The sequence below is a fragment of the Prionailurus viverrinus genome, chromosome C2, assembly GCF_022837055.1.
Source record: "Prionailurus viverrinus isolate Anna chromosome C2, UM_Priviv_1.0, whole genome shotgun sequence".
In the NCBI taxonomy this organism is placed as follows: Eukaryota; Metazoa; Chordata; class Mammalia; order Carnivora; family Felidae; genus Prionailurus; species Prionailurus viverrinus.
The window spans coordinates 87,342,014-87,360,031 of record NC_062569.1 but is presented as its reverse complement, the minus strand read 5'-3'; the positions used below and the strand labels follow the sequence as shown (position 1 = coordinate 87,360,031).

The window sequence follows — 18,018 nt, the reverse complement described above, 5'->3', positions numbered from 1 at the left end:
TGCGCCCTTGCTTCGTGCCCTCAACCAGTATGGCGGAGCCACGGGCGCGCCGCGGGGAGGCCGTGCGAGTCGGGCGGTTCCGACGCCCGCGCTGAGGCGGGGAGGAGGGGCGGAGGACGCCCGTGCGGCCGGTGCGTCTGCCCTCAGTGAGGCGGGGCGCGCGGCGGACGCCCCCGGGCAGGGGCGGGAGTGGTGGAGGGCCGGTGGTTGGCTGTGAAAGGGGCGGTGAGCGAGGTGCTTCGGTCTCAAGGCGAGGCTTGGCCTCCCCAGCAGAGACGGGGGGAAGAGGCGGCGGCAGCGGCGGCCCTTGGGCCGGCTGGTGAGGCGATGGCGGCACCAGCCCCGGGGCCTGGCGGAGCCTCTGGTGGCGCTGGCTGTAGCGGCGGCGGCGGCGCGGTCGGCGGCTCGGGATCCGGGTCCGCGGGCGCAGGGGGCCGGCTGCCCAGCCGGGTGCTGGAGTTGGTGTTTTCCTACCTGGAGCTGTCCGAGCTGCGGAGCTGCGCCCTGGTGTGTAAGCACTGGTACCGCTGCCTGCACGGTGATGAGAACAGCGAGGTGTGGCGGAGCCTTTGCGCCCGCCGCCTGGCAGAAGAGGCTCTGCGCACGGACATCCTCTGCAACCTGCCCAGCTACAAGGCCAAGGTGAGGGAGCCCCGGGCCACGCCGCTGCCCCCAGTCCCGCTTCTCTGCGCCGCTCTCAATCTCAGTGCTTCTCATCTGAGCTCTGACTCAGACGCCTCGCCTCACCATCCCGCCTTTGCACGGCTGCAGTCTGTACCTTACTTCACGTCCCCCTCCATGAAGATCCTCTCTTCTCTTTGAAGTTCTGCTCCTTAAACCTACCCCCCTCACTTCCGTGATACACTTTTTAAAGGACCAGATAGTTTCCAGTTACTGGTTTCCATCACTCATTCCACTTTCCACAGACTTCCTCCATAAAGACAGACCACCCCCATTGTTGTGCCATTCAATACTTTCCTATTTTTTATTAGATCATCTTAGCTGCCTTAACACCGGCTGGATTTCTAAGATCTTTGCTTTCACCCCACATTCACCTCACTCTTTTCAAGCTGTGATTTATAACTATTTTATTCTATTTTCGCCTAAGTTCTCTTTCATTCCCTCGATTATGTTTCAGACTTGTGAGTGAGTGTAGTCCTAGACATCCTGCTAACTTTCAAATTACAGGTTTGAATAGAACATCCTCTCCCCTTCCCCGTCAGCACCATTTAACCATCCTAATACTGCCTTGTTCCACTATTGGCTAACTTCCCTGCCAACTTTTTCATACTTCCACCTTGATGGTGTGCCTCTTCTATTCTGTGTGTCGTCTTATGTGCTGATTCTGGTTTTGATGCCTTTTCCCCCTAGATTCTTGTGCACATTCCTGCCTTTTTCATATACAAATAAAAATTTCAAGTAACAGGTTATGGTAGGGCTGAGAAGATTCTTCAGGCAATATAAACAAAGACCTCGAGCTTGAATTCAGTTGGATGGATAACAGCTATTAAGTATAGCAGTCACCAAGAGCATATGTGAGAGAGGATGAAGTCTGTCCTAGAATGTGGTAAACATAAAAAATACATTAATAACTAAAAAAAGGAGATACCCTTTTTAAAGCTAGACTGCCAAAGGGGGAGTCAGAGTAAAGTAAAATTTTTTTCCCTGTGTGAAATAGATGTAAAATTTATTCTTCTGTAATAAAGCAGGTTTTAGTTTAATAAGATAAGGAATGTTGCAAGTAAGTATGTCAACTATCAAATTAGTTTTTTTCTATTAAGTGAAATAGCACATTAATTTTTTTTAAGTTTATTTATTTTGAGAGAGCACGTGCACAAGTGAGTGGGAGGGGGGCAGAGAAAGAGGAAAAGAGAATCCCAAGCAGGCTCTGGGCTATCAGTGCGGAGCTGGACGTGGAGCTCGATCTCACAAAATGAAATGTGAAATCATGACATGAGCTGAAATCAAGAGTCAGTGCTTAACTGACTGACCCACCCAGGTGCCCCAACACATTAGTTTACTAGGACAATATTTGTACATGGTGGATGCTCAGTGGATACTAGTTGTAATTTATGTAGTAGCATGCAGAACATTGCAGTTTTATCAGGCAAAGTAGGCTTTAAGACATTTTTGTAATTGGTCTGTAAAAGATACATTTACATGAGTCAGGATTCATATGACAGTATGTGTTGGTGTGTTCATGTAAGTCAACATGCAAAAGAAGCAATATAGTATATGCAAAATGTCTTGCCTTTTGCCCTTGTCTGCCAGCCACCCAGTTTGCCTTCTTGGAGGCAACCTGTGTTACCTGTATCCTTCCAGAGATATTTTAGGTTTCTTAGGTTTTTAATACTTTATATTGTCTTTCTACCACACCCATGATAGGTATTGTAGATTTCTACTAATCATATGTTCGTTCAGATGTTGCAGGACACAGGAAGAATGTCTTGAGGATAAAAAGATTAATTCAAAAGAAGTCAGAGACCCTAGTAAGGAAGTCCTCAGTCAAGTAGAGAAGAAAAATGTATAGAAATAATTAATACATGATAGATATTGCTCCTGTGACATATATATATATATGTACACACACACACACATATATATATATATATGTACACATATATATATATATAAAACGTATACTCCCAGTATACACACACACACACACACACACACACACACACACACACACACACTTGAATTAGAATTTCAGTGAAAGGAGAGATTTACAAGTTGAGTGGGGGCTTGGAGAGGGTTTGAGGTTAGGATTATATTTGATCTGAATTTTAAAGATAGGGAGGATTTGAACATTTTACTAAGAAGAAATACTCTGAAAAAAGTAGGACAAGAGGAAAGCAAAGGCTTTGCACGGCATATATGTTTACTTTAAAAAGGGTGACCTCCAGGCACTATGCTCACTTTTGCAGATGCAATGATGAATAAAAACAGACACAAAACTCTTAATGGATGCCTTGCTTATGGAGCTTAGAGTCTCGTGGGGGGGAAATAGATATTAATCAAATACACAGTTGTAAAATTGCATCTGTGGTAGGTGCTATGAAGGAGAGAGAGGTGCACAGTGCTCTGAATGTCAGAGATGGAGGATTTGACCTAGGTATGGAGGTCAAGAAAGGCTTTCCTCTGAGGAAATAATTCATGTCCTGAGACCTGAACAATAAAGCCAAGGGGAGAGAGAAGACTTCCGGGGCAGAACTTGATGATTATGAGGGACAGAGAATACATCAGTGTGGCTGAATCAGAGCAAAGGTGAGACAGGTTTGAGAGAAGATGGAAGAGGTGGAGTGAGGCCAAACTACAGGGAAGCCATTTTGGATTAGAAGCAAGAGGGGGTTAGGAGTGTGGGGATTGGTGATGTGATTTTTTTTTTTTTTTTGCATTTTTAAGAGGTTATTTCTGACTTTGGTATGGAGAACAGATTGGAGGGGGACCTTAGAAATATGGATAGATCCGCTAGGAAGTGGGTAGTGGAGGAGATGGGGAGAAACAAGAAAGATTTAGGAAGTAAAACCTACAGGATTTGGTAATAGATTTGAAATAGGGGTGAGAAAGAGGGAGGTGTTAAGAATGACTCCTAGATATCTAGCTTACATAATATGAGAATCACCTGGGCTAGATTTAGGAGAAGTAGCAGTGAGTTCAATTTTGGTAGAGTAGAATTTACAGTGTTTTTGAGACATCTGAGAGATTTCAGATAGGCAGCTGTTACAGTTTGGAGCTTAGAGGAAAGGCTAAAGATTTCTATCTTTATATAGGGTCTAGTGAGATTGAGTTGAAGTAGTGGAAAATACAATTATAAAGGTAAGCTGAAACTCATCATGGATGTCCTTGGCATGTAGCCTTCAGTGTATAGTTTGGGCTTTGTTCTACTATTATAAACCATAGAAGTTTGAACAGGGCAGTGACAGATAAGTACTGTGCTTTAGAAAAACTAGGCCAGGGGCGCCTGGGTGGCGCAGTCAGTTAAGCGTCCGACTTCAGCCAGGTCACGATCTCGCGGTCCGTGAGTTCGAGCCCCGCGTCAGGCTCTGGGCTGATGGCTCAGAGCCTGGAGCCTGTTTCAGATTCTGTGTCTCCCTCTCTCTCTGCCCCTCCCCCGTTCATGCTCTGTCTCTCTCTGTCCCAAAAATAAATTAACGTTGAAAAAAAAAATTTAGAAAAACTAGGCCATAAGATGAATTGGACAGAACGGGGGTTAGTACCTATACCAGAGGTACCTAAGACCTGAACAAGTGTGTAGAGAAGAGGATGGCTGGGAGAGCTATTGCAGAGAACAAATCCATATAGGACAGCTAACTGAGAGTGGGTGAGATGAGGAAGAAGAGTCAGATAGGATTTCCAGGGAGCCTGGGTAACTGGGAGGAGGATGTGGACAGGTGTAGGATAGCATAAAACTGGAAAGTATTTGGAATTGCCGGTCTATTTAGGATTTGTCTTCTTTTTGAAAGTTCATATTTTTCATGTTACCAAGGAACATCAATAATTCCAGTCATACTTAGCATCTAAGTATAATATATTCTCAGATTTTCAGACCTAGATCCTAAAGTAGGTCTTAAAGGTGTTTGTTACAATGTAAAATTTAGGTTGTACATGAGACTGTGGGATAGAAACTATGGATTGTTTTTATTTATTAGTTTGTATATTTATTTTTTCATTTCATCTCAATTTTTCAGTATCCAAATCTAAAAGATAAGCACACTTATTATAATCACAATATCATCACACCTAAAGTGTAAAAAAATTAACAGTAATTCCTTAATATAAACAATGCAGTGTTCAAATTTCCAATTGTTTTATAAATGTCAAATGTTATATTTAAATTTTTCAGTTTATTTAATCAATATCTGTATAAGGTTCTCATGGCAAACTGCTGATATATATCTCTTAAGGCTATTTTAGCCAACAGATTCACCTACTAACTCCCATTCCTGAAACTTATCTGTTGAAAAAACCAGGTTGTTTACCCTGTAGAGTTTCCCTCAGTCTGGATTTTGCAGATTTCATTCCAATAGTGTTCCTTATGCTCTTCTGTCTTAGACTCAGAGAGGTTTGCTCAATTTAGGTGAGATTAGTATTGCTATTGTTTTTGTTCTTGTTGTTTTTCAGTGTATTTTCTATTAGAATCAAGTGGTTGGGTTGGATGCAGACTTAAATGTTGTATGGTGCCAACTGTGGTGGAAAAGAACTTAGGAGAGCAAAATCAGGGAGATTCGGTAGTCGTGGTTAGAATAACTTCATACAAGTGGTAAGACTGATTCAGGTTTTAGAAGATACAGTTTATGTTGGAGGAGGAAAGTAGCTATGATACTACAGATAGGGAGAACAACATGAAGTTAGAAAGGGAAATAGGAGGAACCAGACCTGGAGAGCTTTGAAAACCAGGAAGAATAGTAGTTAGTATGGAACCATCAAAGGTTATTGAACTGAGATGAAATGTGATAAAGGTGCTGTTTTAGAAAAATAGGTCTGGAAAGAATTTAGGTAGAGAGTTAATTATTGAGTGTAGGAGAGTTTTAGGGGGCAGAGGTATGGTGGTCACCAGAAAAGGGTACAGTGAAGAAAGATTAGTCCGGAGTAATAGGAAGAAGTCATAGCAGTTTGGAGAAGAGGCTGGCAACAGTGTCATTGTGACAACGAAGGATAGAGAAAAAGCAATTGACATTTGTAAGAATTAGGGAATAGGCATAGGTAATTATCAGTTAAATATTTTATAATGATTTTATAAAATATTTTATATTTTCTTGTCTTGATAATAATCTGTTGAATTTTTAAATAATATTTGGGGGACATTTTACTCACCCATTTAATCTTATGTTCTGATATTTTATGTGCTTAAAAGTGTGTTATAATAGGAACAGATAGGAAAATATTTAGAAATACTTCAGTATTGGGGTGCCTGGGTGTCTCAGTCATTTAAGACACTGGGTGTCTCAGTCTCAGACCTGAGACTTTGGGTCAGGTCATGATCTCACGGTTCGTGGGTTCGAGCCCCGTCTTGGGCCCTGTGCTGACAGCTCAAAGCTTGGAGCCTGCTTCCGATTCTGCCTCCCTCTCTCTCTCTGCCCCTCCCCTGCTCCTGCTGTGTCTGTCTTTGTCTCTCAAAAATAAATAAAAGTTAAAAAAAAATTTTTTTTAAATACTTCGGTATTACAGCCTCCTGAATCAAGCAGGGTGTTTGTTTGTTTTTTAATGTCTGTGCCCTACAGTGTAATAATGAAGCAGTGAGGTACTGGCAAATAGGAACTGAACACTGGATGAAGGGGCTAGATACAAGACTTCTCTTTGGGACTCTTGCTCTAACTACCTGTTGACTTTTAGGTCTGTGCCCTCATCCCTGTGTTGCAGTAGGTCCCTTTAAAGCCCTTCTTAATGCTGAAATTCTGTGATTCTGGAGTTGGTGGCTCAGATTAACTAAAGCAGTAGATCCCAGCCTTTGGCTGCTTTGGGGTCATTTGAATAAGGGATTTTCTTTAAAAAAATTTTTTTTTAACGTTTATTTATTTTTGAAACAGAGAGAGACAGAGCATGAACGGGGGAGGGTCAGAGAGAGGGAGACACAGAATCTGAAACAGGCTCCAGGCTCTGAGCTGTCAGCACAGAGCCCAACGCGGGGCTCGAACTCACTGACTGTGAGATCATGACCTGAACTGAAGTCGGCCGCTTAACCGACTGAGCCTCCCAGGCGCCCCAAGGGATTTTTAAAAAACATACAAATTAAAAACTTTAAATTATTAAAGCATGAGAAATGTTTACTATTTAGACAGAGTAGCAATTTCCATACTGCCCTTATTTTGGAAGCTTACAAAACTGATTAGTGAAGATCAACTAATCTGTCCTATCTATGGTAGCTGCTCTTAATGACTATCTCTTTATAAATTCTAGTGCTTGAAATTAGATGCTGTCTAAAGGGTTATTTGATTTGGTAAAATGAGAGTAGTGCTGTCTCCATGTATGAGGTAATAACTAGCAAGGAGGCTGAGGATCTAACATAGTTTGTGGTTATTAAAATTTTTCATAAACTTTAGAACTGCTATGACTACGTTCTCTATTAAAATACTTTGGGGAGGTAGGGGCACCTGGGTGGCTCAGTCGGTTAAGCGGCCGACTTCGGCTCAGGTCATGATCTCGCGGTCCGTGAGTTCGAGCCCCGCGTCGGGCTCTGTGCTGACAGCTCAGAGCCTGGAGCCTGTTTCAGATTCTGTGTCTCCCTCTCTCTGAGCCTCCCCCATTCATGCTCTGTCTCTCTCTGTCTCAAAAATAAATAAACGTTAAAAAAAAAATTAAAAAAAATATTTTGGGGAGGTACCTGGGTGGCTCAGTTGGCTAAGCGTCCGACTTTAGCTCAGGTAATGATCTCGTGGTATGTAGGTTCAAGCCCTATGCCAGGCTCTTGTGCTGACAGCATAGAGCCTGGGGCCTGCTTTGGATTCTGTGTCTCCCTCTCTCTGTGCCCCTTCCCTGCATGCTCACGTGTGCACGCGCTCTCCTGCTCTCTAGCAAAATAAACATTAAAAAAATTCTTTTCAATAAAAGTATTTTTTGATGACAGTATTGCCAGCCTGAAAACTGTATATCCCTTAACTTTTTGATATAAAAATACTAAATATAAACTAGAGTAGAGGAAATAGTTTAATGAACCTCCCAAACCTATCACCAAGCTTTACCAATGATTAAATATACAGATAATCTGGTTTTGTGTTTACCCTACCCATTCTCTCACTCCAGCCCTGGATATTTCAGAGCAATTCTGAGATAGCCTCATGTCATCCATAAACATTTCAGTATTATCTCTAAAATATAAGGATTCTTGTGTATATCTTTTGATATTTTAAGAAGTCTATTTGGAGAAATGATACCATAGTTTAGAATTTTGATAAATAATAAAGCATTTGGCAGTCATTTTATTTTTTATTTTCTAATGTTTATTTATTTTTGAAAGAGAGAGAGAGAGAGACAGAGTACGAGCAAGGGAGGGGCAGAGAGAGAGGGAGACATAGAATCCAAAGCAGGCCCCAGGCTCTGAACTGTCAGCACAGAGCCCGATGCAGGGTTCAAAACCACAGACTGCCATATCATGACCTGAGCTGTTGCTGGAGGCTTAACCAACTAAGCCTCCGGCCACCCAGGCACCCCAGCAGTTATTTTAAATGTTGCATGCATCTTTTGTTGGTATTCCATCCTGAAAGTAGCCATTTTTTGGAAATACATACTGTATTATTTAAAAATATATAACTTTATTGTCTAAAACCATGTAGCCTAAAACCATAGATACTTTTTAATGTTTAAGAAAAATCAAATTTCTATTTCTTTGGTCTGCTTTTCGTCTTTTCAGGTGCGTGCTTTCCAACATGCCTTCAGCACTAATGACTGCTCCAGGAATGTCTACATTAAGAAAAATGGTTTTACTTTACATCGAAACCCCATTGCTCAGAGTACTGATGGTGCAAGGACCAAGATTGGTTTCAGTGAGGGCCGCCATGCATGGGAAGTGTGGTGGGAAGGCCCTCTGGGCACTGTGGCAGTGATTGGAATTGCTACAAAACGAGCCCCCATGCAATGCCAAGGGTATGTGGCATTACTGGGCAGTGATGACCAGAGCTGGGGCTGGAATCTGGTGGACAATAATCTACTACATAACGGAGAAGTCAATGGCAGTTTTCCACAGTGCAACAATGCACCAAAATATCAGGTGAGAAACTAGGTATTTTCTCAGTTGTGGTCCTTTGTCAAATCACAAATCATTAATTTGTTTTAAGTTCACAAAATTTTATATAGCAGCTTTGTGTGTCTTTTTGGTAATTTAAAAATAAATAGTGTAACTGGCCTTTCTTTGCTACTTTAATAATCTTTTAGTATTTCTGTATTTGTTTCCTAATACATATTGACCTTTAGCTATCTGTCTTTGCTCTAAATCAGGGGTTGGCAAACTTTTTTCTATGTAGGGCAGGTAATAAATATTTCAAGCCTTGTGGTCCCTATGGTCTCTGTCACAACTATACAACTCTGTTGTTGTAGTACAAAAGCAACCATAGATAATATGTAAATGAGTGTTCATAGCTGTGTTCCAGTAAAACCTTGTTTATGGGCTGCAAGCAAGATTGGTCCAGTGACCATAGTTTGCCAACTCATGCAAGATTGTCCTTTTTCCTGTATCATGTCACATCCAAACCTACTTTTTTCTAGACTTCTCACTCCCAGAAATGTACCTGTGCACATGCACACACATATTCACCCTCTGCTATTCATTAATCTGTTTGTGGATTCAGAGCCTCTGGAGATGTCAGTGATTTCTATAAGACAGGCAAATTTAGGCAAACTACTGAGTTTTTTTTTTTACTCTCTTCATCTTATCTTTTTTTTTTTTCAACATTTATTTATTTTTGGGACAGAGAGAGACAGAGCATGAACGGGGGAGGGGCAGAGAGAGAGGGAGACACAGAATCGGAAACAGGCTCCAGGCTCCCAGCCATCAGCCCAGAGCCCGACGCGGGGCTCGAACTCCCGGACCGCGAGATCGTGACCTGGCTGAAGTCGGACGCTCAACCGACTGCGCCACCCAGGCGCCCCTCTCTTCATCTTATCTTAATGCCATACTCATTTGATTCTAGGGTCAAAATTATAGTTCCTATTTGTAAATGCCATATGATTAGCATAGAGTCAACAGAGTCTAAAACACAATAATCTGATAAGAAATTGGAAATTTTAGGGGTGCCTGTGTGGCTCAGTCGGTTAAGCATCTGACTTTGGCTCAGGTTGTGATCTCGCGGTTCCTGAGTTCAAGTCTGCATCACACTCTATGCTGACAACTCAGAACCTGGAGCCTGCTTCAGATTCTGTGTCTCTCTTTCTCTGCCCCTCCCCTACTTGCACTCTTTCTCTCTCTCTCTCTCTCTCTCAAAAAATGAATAAACATTAAAAAAATTAAAAAGAAATTGGAAATTTTAAAGAATTATAGACTTAAGAATAAGAGATATTAGGAGCACCTGGGTGGCTTAGTTGGTGAACATCTGACTTCAGCCCAGGTCATGATCTTGTGATTCACGAGTTCAAGCCCCACATCAGGCTCTATGCCAGAGCCTGGAGCCTGCTTTGGATGCTGTGTCTCCTCTCTCTGCCCCTCCCCTGCTCATGCTCTGTCTCTCTGTTTCTCTCTCTCTCAAAAGTAAAAAATAATAATAAAAAAGAATAAGGTTATTATTAGAGTCATTTCATAATGATAAAGGAGTTAATCAGATAGAGAGATATAACAATTGTAAATGTATATGCACCTGATAAAACAGCTCTAAAACACATGAGGCAAAAACTTAAAGAACTGAAAGAAGAAATAGTTAAATTAGCAAGTATAGTTGGAGATTTTAGTACTGTCTTTAAGTCTATTTTGTCTGATGTTAATATAGCAACTTCAACCTTCTTATGCTTACTATTGCAAGGTACCTCTTTTTCCCTATTCTTTTACTTTCAGTCTGTCTTTGTTTAAAATGGGTCTCCTAGCTGGCATATAATTGGGTCTCTTAATCTAACCCAATCTCACAATCTCTGCCTTTTGATTTGAGTGTTTAATCCATTTACATTTAATGTAGTTGTTGGACTACAATTGATATTGTCCTGATCTCTCTGCCTCTGAAGTTGTGTTCTTTTTTAAAAATCTTTTTTCTCTTTGTTTTTTGGATCAGGTAATTTCTATTGGTCTATCTTCAAGTTCATAGATTCTATGGCTATTAGGCCAGGGTAGTGAATTTTGTTTATTGTATTTTTCAACTCTGGAATTTTCATTTGGCTCCTTTTTATAGTTTCCATTTTTCCATTGAGATTGTCTGTCCATTCATTAATATTAGATTTTTCTTTAATTCTTTGCACATATTTATCATAACTGCTTTTAAGTCTTTGTCCACCAAATCCAACGTGTAGGCCTACTTGGAATTGGTTTCTATTGACTGCTTTCCCCCCCCCAGAGTATGAGTTGTACTTTCCTGTTTCTTTTCATATCCAGTCATTTTTAAATTGAAAAATGGAAATTATAGATAATATACTAGTAATACTGGAATGTTTTGTTTTTAGGAATCACTTTGTTTTTTCTGAAATGTGTGGGTTTTCTTGTTTTAGTAGGCAGTTAACTTGCCTAGATTCTTCAAATTGTGAACTCTGTCTCCCCCATGGTATATAGCAGCTAATGTCTGTGTTGGTTTTTGTTTTGTTTTGTTTTTGCAGCGGGGGAGGTTTGGCTTCTAGCTGCTATCTTACCAGCCTGGTTTTATTGGGGTTTCCCCTGTGTCTGTGTAAGACAGTGATTATACAGTGATTTGGGCAGAGTTAATTCTTGGATTTAGGGCTCATCCGCTTTATGGTTCCATTACTTCTGGAGTTCCTCCTCTAAATTTCCAGTTGCTCTGCCATCTCCCAAGTTTTGCTCTCTGACACCTAAAGCTAGTAAGACTTTTGCTTTCTGTTCTCTGTGCTGTGTACATGCTGTATGCTCAGTCAAAGGTAAAACAGATATGCAAATTTCACCAGGAGTGATTCTGTCATCTTAGTTTCCATCTTCTGTAAAATAGGGAGAAATCCTAGGATAGATGTGAGGATTAAATGAGATAATACAAATAAACCACAAAATGAATACCCAACAAAATATTACCTTTTCATTTCTATTTGCTGTTGTTTGTTTTGTTGGTGGCAATAGTGGTGATGATAATTAGGATGTTCGTAGGTCCATAAAATGGGGTGTTAGTTAATCTATGAGTTGGGCAAAGAGAAGAAAAAAGTAAATGTTTGTAGTTGTCTATGACAGGAAATACAATGAGGGAAAGTAACAACAGCAGGAGTTATCATAATTGGGAAGTATTAAATTCTGACTTTTGATTGCTAATGTTAGGACTTTCTGCCTCCAAGTATGTAAATAAAACAACCTTTTATAGATGCAAATTATAAAAGTAAAATATCCGTCTGTCCTTGTTTGTCTGCACTTTTCCATGTAGGAAAATAACTGGATGTATTGCGCTTCTGCTTTAGTTTGCTGTTTTTATAACAAACAGGTGTTTCAGAGCAGTGGCCCATAAAATGACTAATAAACCTATTCTGCATCTTTAGAACCTATGGTCAGATTTGGCTCTTCATGACTATATAAGTTCCACACTGTTTGAAGAGCTGTTTTGTCAACTTTAAAGGTTATATGAGTGTTTTTATTATGGTAATTTTTATTGTGATAAAACATACACCTTTATTATTTTAACCATTTGTAAGTATACAGTGCAGTGGCATTAATACATTCACAGTATGTTTATCCATCACCACTATGTATACCTAAGACTTTTTCATCATCCGCAGCACAAACTCTATGCTCATTAAGCAATAACTTCTCATCTCTCCTTTCCTCCATCCTCTGGTAACCTCTATTCTATTTTCTGACTCTATGATTTGAATATTGTAGGTGCTTTATATAAGTAGAATCATACAAATATATATTTTTGTGTCTGGCTTATTTCACATAACATAACATTTTCAAGGATCATCTGTGTTATAGCATATATCAAAGTTGCATTTCTTTTTATGGCTGAATAATATTCCGTTTTATATACATACTGTAATAATTTGAAAAGGTTAGATAGACATTTTTGGTAAGATATACCAAGTTACAGATTTTAGTGGTAAACTTCTAAGAAAAGCCTTTAAACAAAGAGTAAATAAAATCTGGGAACTGTTCAGTAGGAACATTTAAATTTTGGGTATTAAATGCAGATCCCAGGGGCGCCTGGGTGGCACAGTCGGTTAAGCGTCCGACTTCAGCCAGGTCACGATCTCGCGGTCTGTGAGTTCGAGCCCCGCGTCAGGCTCTGGGCTGATGGCTCGGAGCCCGGAGCCTGTTTCCGATGCTGTGTCTCCCTCTCTCTGCCCCTCCCCCGTTCATGCTCTGTCTCTCTCTCTGTCCCAAAAATAAATAAAAAACGTTGAAAAAAAAAATTAAAAAAAAAAAAATGCAGATCCCATCTTAAAAAAAAAAACAACTATTGGGCACCTGGATGGGTCAGTCAGTTAAGTGTTGGACTCTTGATTTTGGCTCGGGTCATGATCTTGTGGTCATGAGACCGAGCCCCACCTAGGGCTCCCGGCTGGGCATGGATCCTGCTTAAGATTTTTCTCTCTCCCTCTCCCTCTGCCCCTCCCCAGCTCACTCACTTGCATGCACACGCGCACTCTCACTCTCTCTAAAAAGAAAAAAAAGAAAAAAATTGGGGCACATGGGTGGCTCAGTCAGTTGAGTGTCCAACTTCGGCTTAGGTCATGATCTCGCTGGTCACAAGTTTGAGCCCCTTGTTAGACTATATATTCTTAATATTTTAACTTATTGATTTGTATCTTATTTCTTCTAGCTATGCCCTTGGTGAGTTTTCTTCTAACCTTCTTTTGGTGTCTATTTTCAGATAGGAGAAAGAATTCGAGTCATTTTGGACATGGAAGATAAGACTTTAGCTTTTGAACGTGGATATGAGTTCCTGGGGGTTGCCTTTAGAGGACTTCCAAAGGCCTGCTTATATCCAGCAGTTTCTGCTGTATATGGCAACACAGAAGTGACTTTGGTTTACCTTGGAAAACCTTTGGATGGATGACAGTGGCTTTCTTGAGATGAAAAACTGAATGGAGAAGATACCTGCTTGTGGAAAGTAGAATCATGAAGTGACAGTGTCATACATGCATGCCCAAGAAACATCCTGAAAAACACATGAAATTGCTAACTGGAGAAGCAACTCTACAGCAGAGATTATCTTAGTGTTTCCTCTTTCTACTGGGCCAGAAAAATCCTCAGGGTTGCAGTTGGTTGAGTGGGCAGTTGACATATGCATGTTGCAACAGATTTTGTCTCTAAGTTAGCAATGTGTTATTTCCAACTTTTAAGGTGAGATTTTAGAGATGCTATAAAAGGGATAAGATAAGGAAATAGCAAGATTTTTAAGTAGTGTGTTTGTGAAGAAAGACTGATCCTGTTTTACAACTGCCTGTTTTTTCTCCAGACCCTTTTTTCCAGCCAGCTTGACTATTAGAAAAGTATGAAACTGGTTGGGTTTTATTTAATATTTTTAATATATTGAGAAGCATGGTCTGCCTGGACTGCACTTCTCTAACAGTGAGATGTAAAATTGTGCAGCTATTTTAAAAGTTGTATATATAATAAGTGTGTAAAAAAACCTGTAAAAACAAAAACAGGACAAAGGGGTTGCTTTGTTCTAGTTCAATTTCTTAAAAACCACTACATGGTACAAAATTAGAATAACATTTAGGGAAAAATAGGTAACTACAAAGAAGAGGATTAAGAGGAGATGTGCTGTATTGGCTCATTTTTAAATTAATTTGGTTTACAGTTTCCATAGCTATTACAGTCTGGTTATTTTTCTTTTAATGATCAAAATTATTGTAAAGATCCCTCAGTCTCTTGAGTTTAAGATTGAGGGAAGGCAAATCTATTTCTAATCATACATGTATCAGTAGTAATAAGAATAATGTGCATCTTATAGTATCTGGTTTTATTTTTTTGGCCTTCTGAGAAAGTATCTCATAACAACACAGAACATTGCCATTTGCTCTTACAGGCCTCAAATATGAAAGCTGTTAGTCACAGACCTAAGGAAGAGAATTAATGGTCCTTTTATTTTGTAATTTCATAATGCTATAGATATTATAATTTTTTTTAAATTTTATATTGTTTACATCATGGCAACAAATCTAAGCCTCAGACTCTTCATTGGGGTTATCAAGAAAATGTTTACTCACCCACCTGAAACAGTGCCAGCCTGAACCCAGGTTAAGAATGTTCTTAATCTCATCATAGATAATTGCCCCCATGGGACTTGAAATAAAATACCTTGTGCTGAAAACTTCAGGTTGGCAATATTTTGAAGGTTTCATTGTAGAAGAGCTTGACATTAGTTTTTGACTAATAAATCTGATTTCACTAATATTCTTGAGTTAATCTAACATACATGAGCAGAGATTTTCTTTTGTTATAAGAGAAACAAACATCCTTCCGTATGAAAGTATAAATGTATGGTTTCAGATGCATCTTTGTGATAAGAATTGACTAAGGCAGATGAAATCTTTGCCTTTTAGGTTATTGCTGTGCGTAATTTTGTTTTAAATCTAATCAAATTAGAGATACCAAGCAGCTGGCTGGGGTTCTTGGGTTGCTCCTTGAGAGTTAAGCTTATCAGTACTCTCATGAAGCAGGGGATTTCAGTCATGAACAAAGATTTATTTTTGCCACCTGACAGGTTTACAAATATTTATTGTGTATTTGGTATGTTGCTTAAAGGTGAAATCCGTTAAAAGTCCTTTTCAATATCCATGTCAAGAAGAAACCTCCTGAAAAACCATATTTAATAGTACAGAGTAAGACTATACGTTAAATGTATTAGAGAATATAGCTGCTACAGAAATTGATTTTTCTTGGTGTAGAACAACTCAATTTAATTGGCAAAGTTTAAAATTTAAAGAAAACTGGTTCAGGATGAAGATTGATAAATGATAAAACAATAAAGTCCCTTATGTGCTTGGTCTTTTTTCAGGGTATGATATAGCCAATTCCAAGAGCGTTTGCGAGAGTTTTGTTTATAAATTCTGTTTTGTCTTATTAGTAAACATTCATTTGTAACAAAGTTTTGAAGGTGCTGAATGGAAAACAGAAACATGGGGTTATTGCACATTGAACCTAGAATCAAATAATTGCCTAAATATTTAACAAAAAGCCATTCTTATCTCAAAACTGAAATTCTCTAATATGCTATTTGCAATTTTATAGAATGGAGGTTCATATTTAGAATGAGCATCAGGGGAATGAAGAACCTTCATTTGTAACTTGGTGAAGTATTTTATTACTGGATACCAATAGCTGTACAGAGAATATTAAACCAAACTATTACAATGTTCAAGGAAAAGGAATCTCTTTTTCATTGGTGCTGAGAGAGCATTCAGGTAGAAGATGTTGCACCTGAAAGTTGAGTGTCAGTCATCTAAACCAGTGGTTCTCAAACTTAGCTGTACTTTGGAGTCATCTACATTTTGAAAAATCTTGATGCTTTTAGGGTCTCATACCCTAAAATTCTGATGTTGTTCTGATGTTGGACATGGTCATAAGGATTTTTTTAAGCTTCCTAGGTGATTTCAATATGCTGCTAAGGTTGAGTTTTAAATTCACCTTAAGTTTTCTCATCTGCAAAATTAAAAAAAAAAAAAAATCCCTGCTCCCTTCACTACCTCACAAGTATATTGAGGGTAAAGGAGAAAATAATGGGAAAGTACTTGTGTGATGGATAAAAAGTGCTATTGAAAGGCAAAGTAGTATTTGTTGTATTTCAACTGAAACTATGACCAGGAAAGAAAAATATGTAATTGAATTTACTTTGTTGACTTGGGAAACCGGGAGCATTCTCTTTGGTTCTTAACTTTAGTGAAGCATGCAGATGTGCAAACACTCAATACTATTACTCTTATTCATACTATGGTCTTCTGTCATACTTGAGATAGGCTGTTTTAATTATCTGGTTCTACATAGGAAAGAAACATTAAGGCTTAAATTCTGTAATGGCCAATGGCTCACAATTCATTAAAACTTTTCATACAAGGAGTTCTGTGGTTAATATATGTAATCATTTCATAGTTGCCATTTTTTTTCATTATCTGACTTGATTATTAAGCCATTTATTTCATCTCCTTCATTCTTACTCATGTAAATTTAGGTATAGATTTTATAAAGCACATAGAGCAAGTAGGTTTTGCCCAGTTGACTAAAGTCATGGCTAAATGATTAGGCATCATCTGCCTTTTAGATATGATTTAACTTGGGAAAGAGAGTTACAAAAATAACAGCCCAAAACCATACAGTAGGTATTATAATTAACTTATAATTTAAGTCCCCAAACTGCTGTTTATATAAACTATAATATTAATATTTTTTGATCTTTAAAAAAAAAAGAACAGTTTTGAAGAGATAGAAATGTAAAGAGTTTTAAAGATTACTTCCTGGAAATCAAGACCATCTCAATTAGGACCACTCTGAAGTCTTTCTGGAAGGAACAGTCCATACCCAGTCCAAATACTATCCTCATAAAGCATTCCTAATTTCTCTAGCTGAATGTAATCTCTCCTTCCTTCAAATTTCCCTATTTTTATATTTATACTTAACTCATGCTATATTACTTTATACCTTGTATAAATTTATTTGTATTTATTATTTGTTGGTGTCTTATCTCCTCTAAACATCTTAGGACAGGATCTCTGATGGACTCATCTTTATGCCCACATCATCTAAGCCCAATAGGCAGGTGCTCACACATTTCCTGAAGGAACAGAGAAAGAATTATGTAGGGACACTAAAGCTGCTCTGAAGTTACAGACTATATTAACAAAAGATAGATGAGAAAGAAATTCTGTATCCTATTTTAAGTGAAGCACGAAGGAAAGGGACGTAAATCTGAGGTTAATAAGGAAGAAATAAGGACTGTGAATGCATTTTAGCCATTCCCCTTTATGCTTAAATATTGATAAACTGGTTTTTAGTTTCGGGTGTAAATTTCATATTTGTTTAGAATTAAAATTAGAATTCTGTATTTTAATTTTTTTGAGATTCTGTCGTTTTGCTTTAGTTTCTTAATAAAAAGTTAAAACAAACATTAACCACCTGTGATTGCTTACATTTAGAACAACTTATATATATATTGGTCGGAAAGGAAAACTGAGATAGCTTAATAGCCAAATGTGATGGAATTTATGTATAAGTTGCATGTCTTTTAATAATGGAATCCACATTCCCCACGTTTAGCATGGAAGGCGAACAGGAAATAGTAATTCACCAGGAACCTGTTCCCCCATTACATCTACCCCAGCTAACAGTTGTTTGATAATGTTTGCCAAGAGTTACAAGAGGCAAGCATGGCTGAACTAATTGCTCCTGTGATCCAAAAGCTTAAAAGAGAATTTAGTTGATCATGTTGCCAAAAGTTGCTTGATGTATTAGTA

At 38.9% G+C, this 18,018-nt stretch overlaps 1 protein-coding gene across 1 annotated transcript; it reads left to right on the top strand.

Moving 5' to 3' along the window:
* Positions 1-10: 10 nt before the first annotated feature.
* On the top strand, positions 11-17,615 carry FBXO45 (F-box protein 45). The gene is made up of 3 exons (XM_047876158.1): positions 11-642; positions 8,351-8,707; positions 13,434-17,615. Exons 1-3 carry the CDS (start codon positions 328-330, stop codon positions 13,617-13,619), a joined length of 858 nt encoding a protein of 285 aa, XP_047732114.1. The 5' UTR covers positions 11-327; the 3' UTR covers positions 13,620-17,615.
* The last annotated feature ends 403 nt before the right edge of the window (positions 17,616-18,018 follow it).